Source organism: Marmota marmota, unplaced genomic scaffold (assembly GCF_001458135.2).
Source record: "Marmota marmota marmota unplaced genomic scaffold, marMar, whole genome shotgun sequence".
In the NCBI taxonomy this organism is placed as follows: Eukaryota; Metazoa; Chordata; class Mammalia; order Rodentia; family Sciuridae; genus Marmota; species Marmota marmota.
In genome coordinates, this window is record NW_026000075.1 from 4,007,707 (window position 1) to 4,025,925 (window position 18,219).

The window sequence follows — 18,219 nt, forward strand, 5'->3', positions numbered from 1 at the left end:
TTAAAGATTGTGCATGACTATTTCTTTCAAAGGAACTAGAGCTTTAAGAAAGGAATGACTTGGAGGTTCCTATAAAGGCAGGTACAAGATCTGGGTACAAAGAAAGGGGTATGGTAGGGTACTCCTGTAGTCCTGGCCACTCAGGAGGCTGAGGCAGGGGATTGCTTCAGCTCTGAAGTTTGGGACCAGCTTTGTCTAGGTCACAGCCCCTCTGAAGGAAAGAAAAAGAAAAAAAAAGAAAGGTTCTCTTTGGCTGAAAAAATTACCATATTTCTGAGTTTGACTCAGTTACCTAAAAGTAGCAGCAAATCATTCACTTCTTCCCAGGGAGTTGTTTCATGTTTCAGGAAAATTTATAAGCACATCTAAATCTAAACAAGAAAAGCTGTCATATATAAGGGCTTAGGTGGAAGTACCAGGCAGAAGAAAAAACTCTAGTTGCTATCAGTTTTTATTCTAAATTGCTTCAGTTCTTTAAAAACTAATATCTTACAGAGGATCTAGTCCACAACTCTTAACAGAATAATTACACAAATTAGAAATATACAAATAAATATTTTTCATTAAATGATGTTAAAATGTCTTCAAGTAACAGTTTATATAGCTTTATTTACATATGAGATTATGCTCATGTTCTTGTTTGCACCAAAATTTTGGAGAATGTTAAGATAATTTTGCCTTGATTCAAAAATACCTCAAACCAGACACATGCCTGTAATTTCAGTGGCTTGAGAGGCTGAGGGAGAAGGATTACAAGTTCAAGGCGCCTCAGCAACTTAGACCCTGATTCAAAATAAAAAATACTAAGGGTTGGGGATACAGTTCAGTGGTAGAGCACCCCTAGGTTCAAAAAACAAAGCCAGACAAAACAAAACAAAAAATCAAACAGAGCAAAAGTTTGACACTCTTATCATCCACATCTCAGGAAACAACGCTGTGTAATGGTAATTAACATTCATAATTTGGGAGTATGAAAAGATCCTCAAATGCTTTTTTTTTTTTTTTTTTTTGTGTGTGTGTGTGTGTATGTTCACGCCAGGGATTGAACTCAGGGGCACTCTACCACTAAGCCACATCCCCGGCCCTATTTTCTATTTTATTTAGAGACAGGGCCTCCCTAAATTGTTCAGCATCTCACTGTTACTGAGGCTGGCTTTGAACTTATGATCCTCTGCCTCAGCCTCCCTAGCCTCTGGGATTACAGGCGTGTGCCACTATGCCCAGCCTCAAATGCCTATTAAATCATCAAAGATAAAATGATGTTTCATATAGTGCTTTTTTAGACCTTGAGATAGTTTTAATAGCAAATTATTTTATAGCTTTTTGAGTCTTGAAACTTGGGGAAGTCACCTATGGTATAAAAGCAGATTCTCTTAACTAGAACATGCAATTAACTGGAAAAAACATTCTCTAAGCCTGCATGCTAAGACAGTTTGTGAAAAAAGGAAACGTGGCCAAAGCCAAAGATTTCCTCTTCTTATAAACCTTGAACGGAGTATGTCCCTCACCAATTATATAGGGCCCCTTGGGTCTCAGAACTTTCCACAAGTGTTTTGGTCTCTATGACGATGTACCCAGTTGGCGAAGCGGAAACACCAGTGATAAGGTGGAGGCAGGCACCAGGCACCAGGCACCGGTGGGGAGAAGTCTGTAGAAAACCAAGCAGGTTCTTTTTGAGCATCTAGGGGTGACTGCTTCACCTTGCCAGAATCTGCAGAGCTGCGCGGGCCAGGCTGCCCCGAGTTCCCACCTCTCCAGGAAAGTTCTAGCAGGCTGGCAGCTCTGGAAGCCCAGGGCTTCTGATGGCTGTTGCTAAGCTGGGGGTTGGGGACTCCCTTTGGGACTCCACTTCCGTTGATGCTTAGGCTTCACCCTTCTTGTGCCCTCAGAGGGCATGACTCAGGTGAAGGGAGTTCATTTTGGCCAGCCCCCTGGCCTCATGCAGCCCTTCAGCATCCCCGTTCAAATTACACTCCAGGGCAGCCGGAGGTGCCAGGGGAGGTAAGTTACCACCAGACTCTCTCAGCCTATAACGGGCATCTTATGGAAGAAATTGTTAAAAGGGGGGCTATAATAATTTTTTTTTTGTACTGGGGATTGAACTCAGGAGCCCTCAACCCCTGAGCCACATCCCCAGCCCTATGTTGTATTTTATTTAGACACAGGGTCTCAGCGAGTTGCTTAATGCCTCGTTTTTGCTGAGGCTGGCTTTGAATCTCAATCCTCCTGTCTCAGCCTCCAGAGCTACTGGGATTACAGGTGTGAGCCACTGGCTGTAATAAATTTGGGGGTTGGGTTTGGTGTTTGTGCTTTGAAAACGCCCACCTGCCATGCCTCTCAGGGTACCTCTGAGGCTTTCCCAGCAATGCTGACATCATAGGCTGCATCCTTTCTGGTTGAATTCCTCCCTAGCTTTCAAGTTATTGGAGACCAATAACTCCCCCCTGGATCCCAGAACTAGAATATGGCCCAGCACATAGTTAGTGCGCAGTCAATATCTCTTGGTTGAATGAAGGAATGAGGAAATGACACCAGTATTTTGGTCCTATTTGTGAGTCCTTCCAGTCACTGTTTGGATTCAGTGCCCAGCTCCACTTAACTAGGTGTATGGCTCTGGGCAAGTGACTTAACTTGTCTCCACCTCTTATCTCTGAAATGGAGATAGGAAGAGAGCCCACATGCCCTAGCACAGTGATCTACTCTCCGAGCATTCTAAACTAGATCATCAGATTTTGTGTACATTTTAGCTATTGTTATTAGCCACCCTCTTCCACTCCTTAAAGGGGAAGTAAGATCAATCATTTTTCTGCACCCCTTTCTCCCCAGGGGAATGATGAGCAGAGGAGCTGAGAGCCCTTAGGGAAGTGGCACTCCCCACTACCCTGGGGTTGGAGTGGTGAGGCAGTCAGCAGTGGTCACCAAAACAGAGAGGAGCAATGCCTGAGGGTTTTCAAACAACGAGAGTAAAAGCATGCCAGCATTTTCTTGGGAGGGGTACTAGTCACAACCAAGTTCACTATCTGAAAAGTTGGATGACCTTGTTAGAGGTTCAAGTGGAGTTGGAGCTTAAAAAGTGGAAGCACTGAAGATTGCAATGTCATCACATTTATCTACACCACTATCTTCTAGCTACGCTGGTGGATATTTGAGGGAGAAAAAACAGGAGAAGAGGGAGATATAGGGATTTGGGTGAGGTCTGGGGATGAAGGAACGGTCAGAGCATGGAGGAGAAAGCGATTCTTCTCTCCTAGGAATGAACAAATGCTTTTATGAGTAGACAATTAAAGTGAATCACTGCATGGCAAATGATCAAACGCAAACATGCAAGAAAACAAGTTTTTAATGCCCTGTTCACAGCCCAATTAACTAGATATAAAGAGAGTCATATTAACTCCAAAGCAAGGTAGCATCTCATTTTCTTTTCCGAAACTCACAATTGAATGATTGCTCTTTCCTCTTGATGAACTTGATGAACCATGTTGACTTTACTCAACCTCCTTTGCTGTTTCAAAAGAAGTTGTTAAATAATTTTGTCATTAAAAGATGGAAGGGTAACAGTAATTGCTAAAGTCTCCTCTGCAACAAAAACAAATTACAGGGAGATATTAATTTAATGTACCCCATGCTTAGGAGTTACATACGCATGTGAAGTAAGTACTGGGTGAATTATGAAGTTTGATGAGCCACAGCATGTTTCTAAGGAACACTTCTTGCACAAGTTTCAGTGTTGGAGGGAGAGGCTGCTGGCTTCTGTCCTGCTCACACCCAGATGAGCGTGTTCGAGCTTTGTCATCGAGTTTGCCTCAGGCTGAGCCAGAATGCACTGTGCTGTGCTCAGGTCTGGTGGGAAAGTTGGTCCTACCTGCTATGCAGAGGACCAGCAGGGTGGACACTGCCTTGACTATGACTAAACATTTCCAGGAAATACCTTGGTTAGAAATGGAGATGTATTACTAGCACAAAGAAGTAAAACTGCCTTCCCTGACATCACTGACTTGAGAGAGAATTAGATCATTTGTAAGTGCTTTGAGATCCTTGGATGAAAGGTGTTGGTAAACATCACAAAGTTAATTATAGGGCTGTTTGTGGTCTCTGAGAACTGGAAACAATGTAATAATATCCAACAATGAAGACATGGTTAAAGAAATTATGGAATATCCACCTGATAGAATATTGTGTATCCAATAGAATAGCTACAAAGAATAACTAATGACATGGGAAACAAATGAATAAGATTAAAACCCCTAAACTCTATCTAGTGTGACTGCATTCATTTGAAACAATATAGAAAAAGGTAGGAATAACCTAGCAAATGAGCAGGAATTACCTCTAAAGGATTGTGGGGTTATTTTTTCCTCTTTCTTAGACTTATATTTTCTGAGTTTCATACAATGAGCATACAAAAGCGTGTTGCTCTCATGAATCCTTTGCTAGTTTTTGAGACTTTCTTTACAGCTAAGTTTGCGGTCAGGTCTCATAAATGTTTCCTATGTGCTTGAGAAGACTGCATTCTACAGGGGACAGTAATATCTATTATATAGGTAAGGCTTGTTAATTACTTTGCTCAGACCTCTTTCCTTATTGACTTCTCTGATTGAGCTATCAATTACTCAATTACAATGAAAGAGTGTATAAAAATATCTCATAATCTGACAGTGGATTTTGTCTATTTCTTCTTATAGTTCTGTCAATGAGGTGATGCTATTAGGTATATACAAATTAGAATTGTTATATCTTCCAGGTGAATCAAAGTTTTTTTAATCAATGTTACTATCGTTACTTCTAACAAAGCCTTTAATCTTAAGGTTCATATCGGCTTGCTTTTTGTTACACTTTGTGTATTGAATCTCAGCTTTTCTGTATCTGTGAATACACAGATGTGTCTTTTGTAAAAATATAAACATATTTAAATCTAGTCTGACAATCTTCATCTTTTAACATCTTTTAATCTTCTTAGATTTCGTATAATTTCTGATATACTGATAGAATAACATTATTCTATCAGGTTATTTGTGTTATTTGTCCTGCCTTTTCCATGAGAGATTTTTCTTCCTTTTTGCTTTCTTTTGGATTGATTTCTCCCCTTCTAATAATTTGGAAATTATGTCTCCTATTTCTATTCTTTTAGGGGCTACTCCAGAAATTTAATATGCAGACCAGAACTTATCAAAGTAAATTCAATATCTTTATCTCCACCCACCCAACTTCTAGCCACTTAGAACACTTTAGCATTGTTACCCCCTCCAAATTATATGCTCTTGTCATGTATTTTAAGTGTCCAAAACATTTCCATAGTAATAAAACTAAAGAATATTATTATTTTTTAGAGTCAATGTCTTTACTTACTTATTCCTGTATTTGCTCTTCATTTCTGATGAAATCTCAGTTCTGCCTCCTGGACTATTCTCCTTCAGCTTAGAGTAAATACTTGACCTTTTCCTTTAGAGTCTAGGAGGGCAAACTCAGTTTTGTGGGTGTCTGAAATTTTTTATTTCACACTTGGGCTTGAGAAATTCTTTTGCTGGGTATAGAAACTTGTAGTTACTCTGTCTCAGTGTATTGACAACATTCCTGTCCTCTGGCTTGGATTCTTGTTATAGAGAAGTAAGCTCTCAGCTCATCAGTCCTTTGAAATCATACTATCTTTTTCTCTGGCTTCTGTTAAGTATCGCCCCCCCCCCCATTTTTGTAAGAGTGCAATATATCTGTGACTCTGTCTAGGTGTGAATTTCTTTTTATTTTATGCCACAGGGCTCCTGGAATCTGTGGACTGGGTCTTTTGTTAGTTCTGAAATTTTACTTTCTCTTTAAAATATTGCTTCTAACTTATTTTCTTCTGGAATTTTGAACAGCTATAATGTAAGGCATTTTTCAACCTGTCTTCTATGTCTCCTAACCTTCCTTCCATATTTTCCACTTAAAAATCCCTGTGAATTACACTTCGGCTGTTTTTCAGATCCATTTTCTGTTTACTAATGATCTTTTCAGATGTATCTAATTAACTATTAAATATATCCACAAAGTTTTTACTTTCAACTCCTTTAGTTTTCATTACTAGAATTTGGTTTAATTTAATATTAGCTTATTCATATTTTAGAGTCTATTACTTTTTTTTTTAATTTTGTATTGTTGGTTGTTCAAAACATTACAAATTTCTTGACATATCATATTCCACACTTTGATTCAAGTGGGTTATGAACTCCCACCTTCACCCCATACACAGATTGCAGAATCACATCAGTAGAGTCTATTACTCTTTAATATTTAATATTACTCTTTAAATGTTAGATACAGATTTAACTTAATTTTTAAAAAAACATATTTATTTATTTATTTCAGTACTAGAAATGGAACCCAAGGGTTCTTTTTTTCTTTGTTAGAGATTTATAGTCATACAGAGTATTTGGGTTCATCCTGACAGGTTCATATATGTATGGAATTTGATTTCAGTTTTTGATCCCCCACTTTTGTACTCCCCCATTCTCGTTTCTCTATTAGACTGCCTTTTGCTCATCTATTAATTTATATTTGATCGGTTCTTTCTGCCTATGCATAAAGGTAAAGTTCCCGTTGTGTATTTATATATGCACATAACATGATTTTTTTTAATTCTTTCTGCATTGCCCCTCCCGTACCCATCCCTCCATTCTGTCTCTTGATCTCCTTCTTCTAATTACTGATCTTACCTTTATCTTTATGTAATCCTATCCTTCCCTCCCCCTTTCCTTTATTTACCACAGAGCCACATCCCAGTCCTTTTTATTTTGTATTGTGAGACAGGATCTTTCTAAGTTGCCCAGGCTGGCTTTGAGCTCATGATCCTCCTGCCTCAGCCCCAAAAGTAGCTGCTATTACAGGTTTACAGCCACTATCTTTAGCATATGTGTTCATTTTTAATGACTACTTTATGATACCCCTTCCCCACAACATGATATAACTTCTTTACAAGGGATTTATGAGGTTGCCAATTTTTCAGAAAGCCTTAGAACAAAGTAGACAGAAATATTGAAAATAGGAAAGAAGTTATAGTGTCCTAGCAGTTCTGATTTCTACCTTAGATCAGAATCTAACAGGTTATGCCAGTTCCCTGCAACACACCACTATAATTGGGCATATTTAGTGAATGTATTAGAAATGCCAGGAGGCCTCATTATAGGCCTCTTCACCCATGGATTCCAAGGGTATCTTGCAATAAATCTCCACATACCTTATGACACAGAGCAATTGATGTCCACCGTCAGAGCAAAGGGAACATGCAGGGTGTTTGGTATTGGAAACTACAGAAAATACCCAAACTTTACCTTAGGGCTAAAACTCTTTCCCTAAGATATTGGATTTGCTGATAAATCAAAAATATTCTGTCTCAAATTTTATGAAGGTTTTTTTTTCTGTGTCCATTCTCTCAGAGTAGAAGGATAGAGGATAAATGAAGTATCAAAGGAGGTTATAAAGTTCTTTATCCTCCAAAGTGGCAATCTTTAGAAGCAACTGCTCCCCCGTGGGGGCTCCCAAGGCACCTTGGATTGCTTGACATTCCTCTTGCTCTGTTTAGAGGCTGAACGTGCTGCAGGGGTGAAGGAGAGGAAAGGGCAAGGACATGGAATAAAATATGAAATATATTTTTTTTGGGAAAAAAAACCTTGATAAGGTTTTTGTTTGGCTTCAAAATTTAGTAATCAGGCAGCTTTATGGAGCCTAAGTTTTTACAATTATAAGCATTTATTTGGTTTATCAATTCATAAAGCCTCTTAAAATAGAACCATCCCTAGGACTCAAATGGCTACTGAGCAGGGGATGGCAAATTAATGACACTATCATGTGAAATTCTGGGACTGTAGCAAACTGGAGAACACAGTCTGCCCACAGGGCAGCCACTGGTTGGCCCGGCCTCAACTGTTTGAATGTAGGAATGTAGCTTGTGATGTTTTTCAAAAGTCAGAAATCAGCATTTTCATGGGCAATCTCATGATTTTAAAGTGTTAGCAACTAATCCCACATTAAAATAAATAAATAAATAAATAAATAAATAAATAAATAAATAAATAAAAGAATCCAGAGAGAAGGCCAAATAAAATATATCCATGGGCTGGATGCTGTCCATGGGCCACCAGTTTGTGACCTTTGTGTCCCACTGTGAAGTAATTTATCACATCCTTTGTTGCAGCAGGCTCTCAGGCAGAGCAGAGAGAAGAAACTCAGGGACACTTACGCAGAGCAGCGAGCAGATGGAGAGGAGAAGTGGACAGGAGAAGACAGCAGGGACAACTTCATAAATCATAGTCGGCTGAGCCATGGGTCTGGGAGTGCAGTTGGTGGGGTGCTGCCTTGCCCACATGCGAATATGAAAGAATAAGACAAACCCTGCTGTTTCAGGATGCTCTTAATTCCAAAAGTGAAGCTTCTCAGTCATTCTTACCAGACAGAATCCATAAGAGAATGTAAAAAATATTTTCAGAAAGGATGTGCAATATCCCTGAAAGATAAATCAGTTTATAACACTTATTCATATAAAACAAAATTAGAAAAAATACTTTTAGGTAATTCTTTACTAGTCATTGATTACATAGATTCCCTAAAGCCGTTTACCAGACCACGTTACTCAGACCTGTTTGTTACTATATCTTTAAAAATATGTCCTAGAATGTTAGAGTCTGTAAACAAGTCAAAATAACACCTGGCATTTTGCCAGGGGAATGTTAGAGTTCGTAAACAAGTCTGGATGGTGCCTGGCAAAATGCCAGAGGGAATGGTTTGAGAAGTAACAAAAACAAGCCATTAAGTGTGGAAATTCTTTATTGGTTGACTGATGTATCTAGTTTATGCTAATTAGATAAGCTGTGTGGAATGTATAAATACTGCTCCTGTCCTGCAATAAACGGCTCCTACTCCTGCTGTATCAATCTACACAAGTTGTTCGTCACCCCCCGGTTATTTTGCTGCAGCCGGACTGCGGCACTAGAACACCATCAAAGCTTATTTAGATGGACTTCCCACCAAGCTCTGAAAGGGGAATCTTGTTGTGTTGCATTGAACCTGTTCATAGCCTTCAGGGGTTGCAAATGGGATTATCCTCCTACTCCCTATGTTGGTAAATGCCACTTGTTTCTGAGCTTGTCTCAATCTCCCCCATCATTTCCTCCAAAGGACAGCCTTTCCTACCTCGGTGAAGAAGAGATATAGAGACTATAAGGACGGAGACCCACCAGAGGTGCACAGGAAGCTGCCCTCCAGTGCTGGAGAGGACAGAGCCATGTTGCTAGGGTATGCAATGATGGGCTTCTCCATCCTAATGTTCTTCTTGCTTGGAACAACCATCCTAAAGCCTTTCATGCTCAGGTAAGAATCAGAGTCAGAGATCCCGAGTTTACAATTCAGATCCTACCCAGGCACAGTGGTAAAGCTGGGAAGGCTGACGTAGGTTTCTCCAGTTTCTGCTCTTCTGAAGGTGCAATTACTTTTCCTTCTCTTTCTGCGGGAAAACTGCTGGGTTTGGGGAATAAAGTGGTAAGAATGTGGAAGATATCCTTCCCCTACTCAATCTCTCATTTCCATACACCTCCAAACATAATCTACAACTTAGATATTTATTTAAGTCACAAATTCTCCCTTTAAAAATGTCATTTCTCAGGGAAATGGGAAATATTAATCCTTCCCTGTGGAAACAATGAAAGTTTTTTGAATTTGACAATCTCTATCCAACTCCATAATAGTTGCTCAATAAATATTAGTTTCCTTTCTTTAAACTTGCTTCCCATTAAATGCATGTAAAAGCAAAGGATGCTTTTACTTTGGACATTGAAAGGGCAATGAAGGCCCAGGGAGAATGGGAAAAGAAGGCCTAGGAGTCCAATGAGGGAGAGGGAGTGAGTGGCCTACTTGTGTTTTTTTTTTTCCAGATTCATCTCCTCCCATTCCTGAGTGACCAGTGATAGGGGAAAAGGCAGAGGGCACCATCCACTAAACATATGGTGCTGCTATTATAAGTATTCCAAGGAATTTTCTCTCTGACATTAGGACCAGAAGAACTGGTTCTGTTCCTAATCAACCAGCTCACTTTTATTCAGTAGAAGCCAGGAATCATACATCTAGCTGGCTGCTAGGAAGCTCAGAGCTCAGTTCTTATAACTAGAAGGGATCGCTGATGGTTTTCGGTTTGATGCTTGTACCTCAATTCTGACTTTATTGTTTTCTCTCCTCCTTTTCCTGTTACTCCATTTTTCTCATCTATTTTAAAAATTAACTGAATTACATATATCTACATATTTGAATGAATCTGTGTAAGTGTGCGTGTGTGTGTGTGTGTGTGTGTGTGTGTGAGAGAGAGAGAGAGAGAGAGAGAGAGAGAGAGAGAATGAATATGCACACACAGGCAGACCAGATTAGTTTTAAAAATGTGATCTATTTGGGAGATGGGTTGAGGATACCTCCTGTAATCTGGCACCAAACTGTTGCTCATATTTAAGGTTTACTTTTCTAAGTATTTCTGGAAATTGTTTGGTTAAAGTAATAAAGTGAATGCTTAAGGGCAATGAGTTCATATCTCTCATCTTGTGCCATCTCGAGGAGTTCTGCTCCAGAAAATATGGTAGTTAGGAAGACTTTGGTAGTTCTTACCCATCCTCATGATCTTGATCCCTCATTTTCCCACCAGTGATGATAGATTTTTGTCACAGCTGCAGACAAATACACCCACAATGCTATTGAAAGAATGTGTTTACTTTTTAGTCCTAAATATGTCCTTGGTTCAAGCTGGGTGCAGTGGTGCATGCCTGTAATCCCAGCAACTTGGGAGGCTGAGGCAGGAGGATTGCGAGTTCAAAGCCAGATTCAGCAAAAGCAAGGTGCTTAGCAACTCAGTGAGACCCTGTCTCTAAAAAAAATACAAAATAGGGCTGGGGATGTGGCTCAGTGGTCAAGTACCTCTGAGTTCAATCCCTAGTCCCGTGGCCCCTGCCCAAAAATATGTTCTTGGTTCCAGTTGAGAGGTTCTAACCTGGCTCTTGTGTGTAGGACAGAATGTCGTACTCTTTATAGCAGAGCTTTTTGAACTTTTCAAGGGGAGATTCAAATCATATTGTTTGTACTTGCTCCAGCTGTAGAGAACTTAGGTTCTAAGAGATAAGAAAGCATCCCAAGATGCCTAGGTTAAGTAGATAGGTTAATTTAGTGAAGCAGCAGGCCAGAGCTAAACCTATAAAAGAACTTTATTTGCTATTTTTGATTTTCACTTGCCCAACAAATTTTCTAGGTCTACCTCCATTTTTTTTTTTTTTTTTTTTTTTACGGTTTGCAGTATTTTGAGTGTCTGTATTAGTTTTCTGTTGTCGCTGTAACAAGTTACCATAAGCTTGGTTAACTTAACACAAATTGATCATCTCACATCTCTGTAGGTCAGAAGTCAGACTCAGGTGTCACAGGGCTAACACCAAGGCTTTGGCTAGGATGCATTCCCTTCTAGATGTTCCAGAAGAGAACATTTTCTGGAACACTTTCAGGAGGCTGCTGAAGTCCTGGCTCCTGGGCTTCATTGTCCTCCCTCTTAGAAACCAGCAAAAGCAGGCTAAGTGCCCTGAACACCTTTATGTCACAGCACCCCGACACTGCTCTCACTGCCCCACTTCTAGGGGTTTTTATTCTGGAGGGGCAGGGACTTTATTTACCTACCACTTCCATAGCCCCTGGAGGTCAGCCAGGTTAAACTGCATAGTGTGTCTCCAGTTTATTATATTAATAAAGAAAAATGATTATTTATGGTCAATGGTATTAAGAAGTGTGATATGAATCTAACTAAACAATGCATTTCAAGCATTCTGACTTTAAGGCTTGCTAATCTAACTTCTTGTTTCAGGCAAGAGGAAATAAACAGAGACCCACCTAGATGTGTGAGGCTGCATGACGAGCTGGTCCCACACAATTCCAGCATTTCCTCTTGGTCTCATTTACTCTCTCTTGTTCTCTAATTATTTTATCTGTATAGATCTTTTCTCAATACTACTACAAAATCTTCAGGGCAGGGACTTTATCTACCTACCACTTCCATAGCACCTAAGACATTTCGTGTATGTAGTACATGTGCAAATTCTCAAGGACTATTTTTCAAGTAAAATTTAATTTAGTACAATCCTCATGGAGCATTTAGGATGGGAGAGGCATTATGCCTTACACTTTAAGAAACATAAAGATGAACAAGATGTAGTTCCTGACTTTAAAAGAACTTCAGAGAACAAAAATGTGGTAGGTATTATAATACATATTCCTTGTATGCTTGCATTTGGCTGTTTGTTTGGAAGCAGAGTGGGTATATGGAAATATGTCTTGTTAGCAGAACTTTCTGCAGGTTATGTTGACTAAGCCTTATAGTTGACTCTTCCAAAGGCAGTTATGAGGACAACTAGTGGGTGTACAGTGTGAATCTTGGTGACACAGCACTTAGGGTAACACTACTTAGTCTATTTCTCCAAATACTTGTATCTTAAATACTGTTAAATACACAGACTCCTGGGCCTCAGACCTATTAAGACAGAATCTCTGGGAGTGTAGCCCTGGAGTACACAAATTCTACCATACACATTCAGGTAATTCTGAGCTTTGAAAACCATTGATCTAAGGGGATCTTAGGGTTGGCATAGTGAGAAATGTCAGTAGGATCAGAATTGAGATGGAACTGGGCCATCTGCTGCTGTTTATCCCATCTCTACGTCCTCTACACTCTCCTCCTTGATCATTACGTGGCTTCTGTAATGATCCTGCATCATAACCTTTAAATAGACAAATGCCTTGGGCTACTACATTAGAAATATGAAACTAAAATTCCTAGTAGATGAGTATTTATTTTTTCATATTGAAGCACTCAGCGCAAAGAGTCGAACTGCACTACCATCCACACGCACATCATGGAGGACTGGTTGGACTGTGCTTTCAGCTGTGGCATGGACTGCCAAGGCCAGGGGAAGTACCCATGTCTTCAGGTGTTTGTGAACCTTACCCATTCAGGTCAGAAAGCTCTGCTGCATTATAATGAAGAGGCTGTTCAGATCAATTCCAAGGTAATGTAAAGTTCATGTAATAGATTTCTTAGAACAACCACCCTTTCATGACAGACTGTCCTAGCAGGGTGCAGAACCTAGAGCCATCTGTAGAGAAAAATCTGTTTCCTTCAAGCAAACATTTCCAAAGTGGTCAAATCAGGATAAATGAAGCTTACAGAATTCTTGGAGGACAAATAGGGTATACAGAAAGGAGAGGCATTATTCCAGTTTTGGTATCTGAAATTCGTAGGCTGAGCAGTTTTCAGTAGGCAGTCTTACATGGGGAGCTCACACTCTCATCAACAAATGTTAAAATGTACTCAAGGTTGACCTTAAGTCAGTCAAACAAGATTTCTTATTAAATTTAATGGATTGTTATACTTTTAATAACTTATACAACCACTTAAAAAGACTTAAAATTTATATATACACTTAATTATAAAAGTTGCATTAGATTGACATTTACATTTTGATGTCTTAAAGCACTAATTTCAATCTGATGAGTTGTTTTCTATTTTGGATGCAATAATTTTTAAGGTCTCAAACATTTTTAGTCCTTAACACAGTCCCCTAAGTTCCTAATGGATATGGTAATGAACTTTAAACTTTTTTTCTTAGCACTGGGAAATGGCCATTTCACTGTACTCTCCTGTCAACCTTTCCCTATGAACTATGTAATATTTAACCACTTTCTAAGACTGAAATTTTTCACTACAAGCTTAAGCCTGAAGTTACTTTAGAATTGAAGCTGTTGCTTGGTATTAGTGACAGTGTCCTTGTCTTTTTTCTCCTCCATATTCCTAGTGTTTTTATACACCTAAGTGCCATCGAGATAGGAACCATTTGCTCAACAGTGCCCTGGACATAAAGGAATTCTTCGATCACAAAAATGGAACCCCGTTTTCATGTTTCTACTATCCAGATGGACAATCTGAAGATGTCATTCTTATAAAAAAGTACAACCACATGGTTGTCTTCCATTGTTTATTCTGGCCCTCACTGACTTTGCTAGGTGGTGCCCTGATTGTTGGCATGGTGAGACTGACACAGTGCCTGTCCCTACAGTGTGGAAAATACAGCACTTCAGTCAGAGATCAGGAGAGTGGCAGAGTACACTCTATAGGACAGCAGCAAATCCAATTGTGGAGTTTGGGGAGGAGCAAAGGAAGGAGCAGAGAGATGTTAAGACAGTGGCCAAAGTAAAGCGCTGGCCTCACACAGTGAAATTTCTGCAGTTGAAGACCTAAGTATGGTTGCCTGCCAATTAGTCTAACCACCCAAAGTTACACATTGCATTTTTATGTGGGAAACATTTTTTTAAAAGCTTCATTGTGTAATTTATTCATTCTGTAAATATGTACAGACTCACCTCCTTTCTACTCCAAACCTCCTTCCACATAAGAGCCAAGGAAGCATACAGGGCAAAATGAGTTCAAGGTAGCTATTCTTAGTATCTAAGTTTAGCCCTTGCTAGAATTTGTCAGTATGGAAACAAATGACCAAGGTATCTACTGAGCACTTGACTGTCAGCCTAACTCTATGCAGTATAGTTCACGCAATAATTTTTCTACCAAAAAAAAAAAAAAATCCTTAGTGGTGTGTGGTGATGCACACCTGCAGTCCCAGTGACTAAGGAGGCCCAGGCAGGAGTATCACAAGTTCAAGGCTAGCCTCAGCAACTTTGCGAGACCCTGTCTTAAAATAAGAAATAAAAAGCCTGGGGATATGGCTCAGTGGTTAAGTGTCTCTGGGTTCAATTCCCAGTACCAAAAAAAAAAAAAAAAAAAAAAAAAAAAAAAAAATCCGTGGCAAAGAATAGTTCATTCTTTATAGAAAGACAAAAATGAGGGGCTGGTGTTGGGCTCAGTGGTAGAGCACTTGCCTAGCATACGTGAGGCACTGGGTTTGATTCTCAGCACCACATACAAATAAATTAAATAAAGGTCCATCAACAACAACAAAAAATTAGCTGGGTGTGGTAGTGCATGCTTGTGATCCTTGAAGGTGAGGCAGGATGATCATGAGTTCAAAGCCAGCTTCAGCAACTTAGCAAGGCCCTAAGCAACTCAGCGAGACCTTGTCTCTAAATAAAATATAAAAAGGGATGGGGATGTAGCTTAATAGGTAAACCTTTTCAGGCTTAATCCCTGGTTTAAAAAAAAATGTATCATGGTTAATAAACTGTGGACCTACCATTTTTTAGTTTTTTTCACCATTCATGATAAAAGAGGAAAGCTTTCCAGAGAGCTAAGTTTAATTATATTTAACCTTGCCATGTACCACAACATTTTTTTCTAGTTTATTATGCTTTTCATTAGCTCACTTTACTCTGTGCACATTCTGACAGGAGTAGGAGAAATGACTAGAAATGTAAAGTGAAGAGAAGCTGTATTGGATTTCAACGTCTACTTCAGATAATCCACACTGCAGGAAAGCGATGCAGGGCTAGTTAGCAGTTGTCTGTACTTTAATGGTGTCACAAAATTCTTCCCACAAGTGCTTTCCAGATTGAGTTGAAAAGAATTTGCTTGTGGGTTGGAGTTGTAGCTCAGCAGTAGAGCACTTGCCTGGCACGTGTGAGGCACGGTGTTCGATTCTCAGCACCACATAAAAATAAACAAAAGCTTTGTGTCCATCTACAATTTAAAAAAAAAAAAAGAATTTGATTTTCCAGTGTGCCTCAAAATATCTTTAAAATTTTATCAAAAAGTCTTAAATAATAGACAACAGAATAAGACTTTTAGTATTATTAGTGGTGCCGGGGGTTGAACTTAGAGCCCCATGTGTGCTAGGCAGGCGCATTACCACTGAGCTCCATCCCAGCCCACAAGTCAGATTTTTGAAGCAACTTTTATGTGTAGATGTAATCAAACTCTAAACTCCTGATTCTGAATCAGTTTAATGCCTTTTACCAATTAATTTCAAGCCACAAACTAGTAAATAAACTGAATTTAACAGAGCAATGTTGACTTGACCAGTAACAAATGATCTTGGATGTTTCACCTTCTTTTTTGTATGGAATGGTAGACAGAACATGTCTCAGAGTAGGATTCATTTCAGTTTGTAGGCTACCAAACAACTTTTTAGATGCATATTCTGGGGCAAATCTGAAAAGCTGTCTCAACCTCTGAGTTCTCATGTACACAACAGGGATAATGTCTTCATGTTTTTAAGGCATAAGCAAGGTAGAGTCAATGAAACACAAAGCTTAGTTTCTGACATCGAGTAGTGGTGCTCAAAAATGTTTGTAGCTAAAAACAAACAAACAAGCAACAACAACAAAAAAAAACCTTGAGTTCCTATAGTAAGCCTTGGTACTTTTCATTGGACAATGGATATAGAGGGTAGGGAAGAGTGCTGCCAGAGAGAATTCCTCTGCCCCCACCCCATTCTCTTGGCTAAATGTGACACACATTTAAGGTTCAGAACTTGTGGTTTAAAGTTATGACAAAATCATTCTGTATACCAAAGACTTCCCTGAAATAAAGTATATGTATGCATGTCTATTTTAAATCATTCTGTAAAAGAAAATTCTGTAGTTTTCTTAAATGAAGGTTGCATCTCTATTTCTTAATAAATTTGGCTTTCGCCTCAACAATGTGCAATTCTTGTGATTTTTTTCTAAAAAAAATTCAAAACTACCAATTTGAAACCCAAAGCATATGCTTCAATTATTGTTTTTCATTCAGATGTGGTTACTTGGTTCATCCCAGGAAAGACAGACATTATATTTGGAGAGCAAAGTCACTTAAAAGTTAAAACCGTTTGGCAAATCAATAGAATTTAAACAATGATAGGCTTAAATGCTTATAAATACTAAATATTAATGCCCATGTGCATTACTGGTCAAAGAAAAGCCCAGACTTACCCTTTGCAATGTTTAATGATAACGGAAAGCAAAACTAGCTTGTTTCTAACTTCACTTTTAAGTTCTGGTCTTCAACTGCTGAAGAAAAAAGTCCATCTACCTATATATATACATACATACATTCATACCTGTGTGTACATACATATATGTCTGCTTAAAGAAGTATAAAATTATTTATGGTTAAAGGAAGTTAATATCTAAACATACATTTCTCTAATATTTATCACTTTACCAGGTTAGAAAAATTGGTTTTTAAGGCATAATAGTTTCAGGTTTTCAATCAAATTCAGCTAAATTTTGATTATTAGCAACACTGGTTTGCTTTTCAAAAGAAATGGCAAGATAGAATTATCACAGCTCTTTGTTTACATAATACACTAAAGATTGTTTGGACACAAATCAAGGTAATTTTTTTTTTTTTAATAAACAGCGTGATGTTACAGACTGCAAAGTTAAAGAAAAGCAGACATTGACAGTTTCTGATGAGCACAAACAATAAGTGCAGTCACAGGCCAAACTTCCTGCTATGAACAGCAAGACTGGGAAGAGGTCTTAAATTTAGTGATACTATATTATCCTATATTCTTGATATAATAACACATGCATCTTGCTGTGTCAAATACTTTTTGGGCCATTGTTAAAGGGACACTAAAAACATCTGTCTCCGAACTAATGCAATATACCACAGGACTTCAATTCATTAAATGAACAAAATATAGAGAAACAGACTTGCTATAATTAATGGGGCTAAAAAGGTGGTTTGAGCTCCTTATTGAGGAATCTAAGATAAACATTTGATGTGTCAGTAGTCTTCTGGTAGTATTACATTTCCCAAGACACTAAGGTGTTATGTTTCAAAAAGACATATTCTTTTTAACATTTTATTTAACCAAATTTATGTCCAAAGACTGAAACCATTAACTGCAATTTAAAGCTTGGGTTCCATAGCCAAAAAGATTTTTAGAGTCAGATAAAGGCCAAGTTCTCAATCTACTCTAAGGGCATAAATTAAAATCTGATGAAGGACTTTTTCTTATGAAATTAACAGATTGTGACCACATTTGGAAATCTGTACTAGAATTAAGAAGTTTAGTTTTATTAAAGATATTTTAATATGAAACACTCAAGGTTTTCTCCCTCCTTAATAACCTAAAAGGATCAATAAAATAACAATAACCAAAAATATACCTGGTTCTGCCACAAAATTATTGTAGTGACAGATAAAATGAGGTTGCAGATAAAATTCACTGACTTTACTTGTCTTATCAAATGTATATTAATACTTTTTTTCTGTACTTACCAACATGAAGAATGGAGTCTACT

General features: G+C 38.5%; 1 protein-coding gene across 2 annotated transcripts; it reads left to right on the plus strand.

The window, feature by feature from the left end:
- Positions 1-1,939: 1,939 nt before the first annotated feature.
- Positions 1,940-17,660, plus strand: Kcnmb3 (potassium calcium-activated channel subfamily M regulatory beta subunit 3). Of its 2 annotated transcripts, none has more exons than XM_015494244.2 (4): positions 1,940-2,001; positions 9,145-9,336; positions 12,848-13,046; positions 17,327-17,660. In XM_015494244.2, exons 1-4 carry the CDS (start codon positions 1,940-1,942, stop codon positions 17,393-17,395), a joined length of 522 nt encoding a protein of 173 aa, XP_015349730.1. In that variant the 3' UTR covers positions 17,396-17,660. The 2 variants fall into 2 exon arrangements, with proteins under 2 accessions (XP_015349730.1, XP_015349729.1); XM_015494243.2 differs by lacking the exon at positions 17,327-17,660 and adding an exon at positions 13,833-14,328.
- Positions 17,661-18,219: the final 559 nt, after the last annotated feature.

Excerpts from the sequence above, each read along its gene's own strand:
- Kcnmb3 (XM_015494243.2), top strand. The coding sequence starts at position 1,940 with ATGCAGCCCTTCAGCATCCCCGTTCAAATTACACTCCAGGGCAGCCGG. Across the intron at positions 2,002-9,144 it reads AGCCGGAGGTGCCAGGGGAG|GACAGCCTTTCCTACCTCGG; the intron begins GTAAGTTACCAC and ends TTTCCTCCAAAG. Across the intron at positions 13,047-13,832 it reads CTGTTCAGATCAATTCCAAG|TGTTTTTATACACCTAAGTG; the intron begins GTAATGTAAAGT and ends CCATATTCCTAG.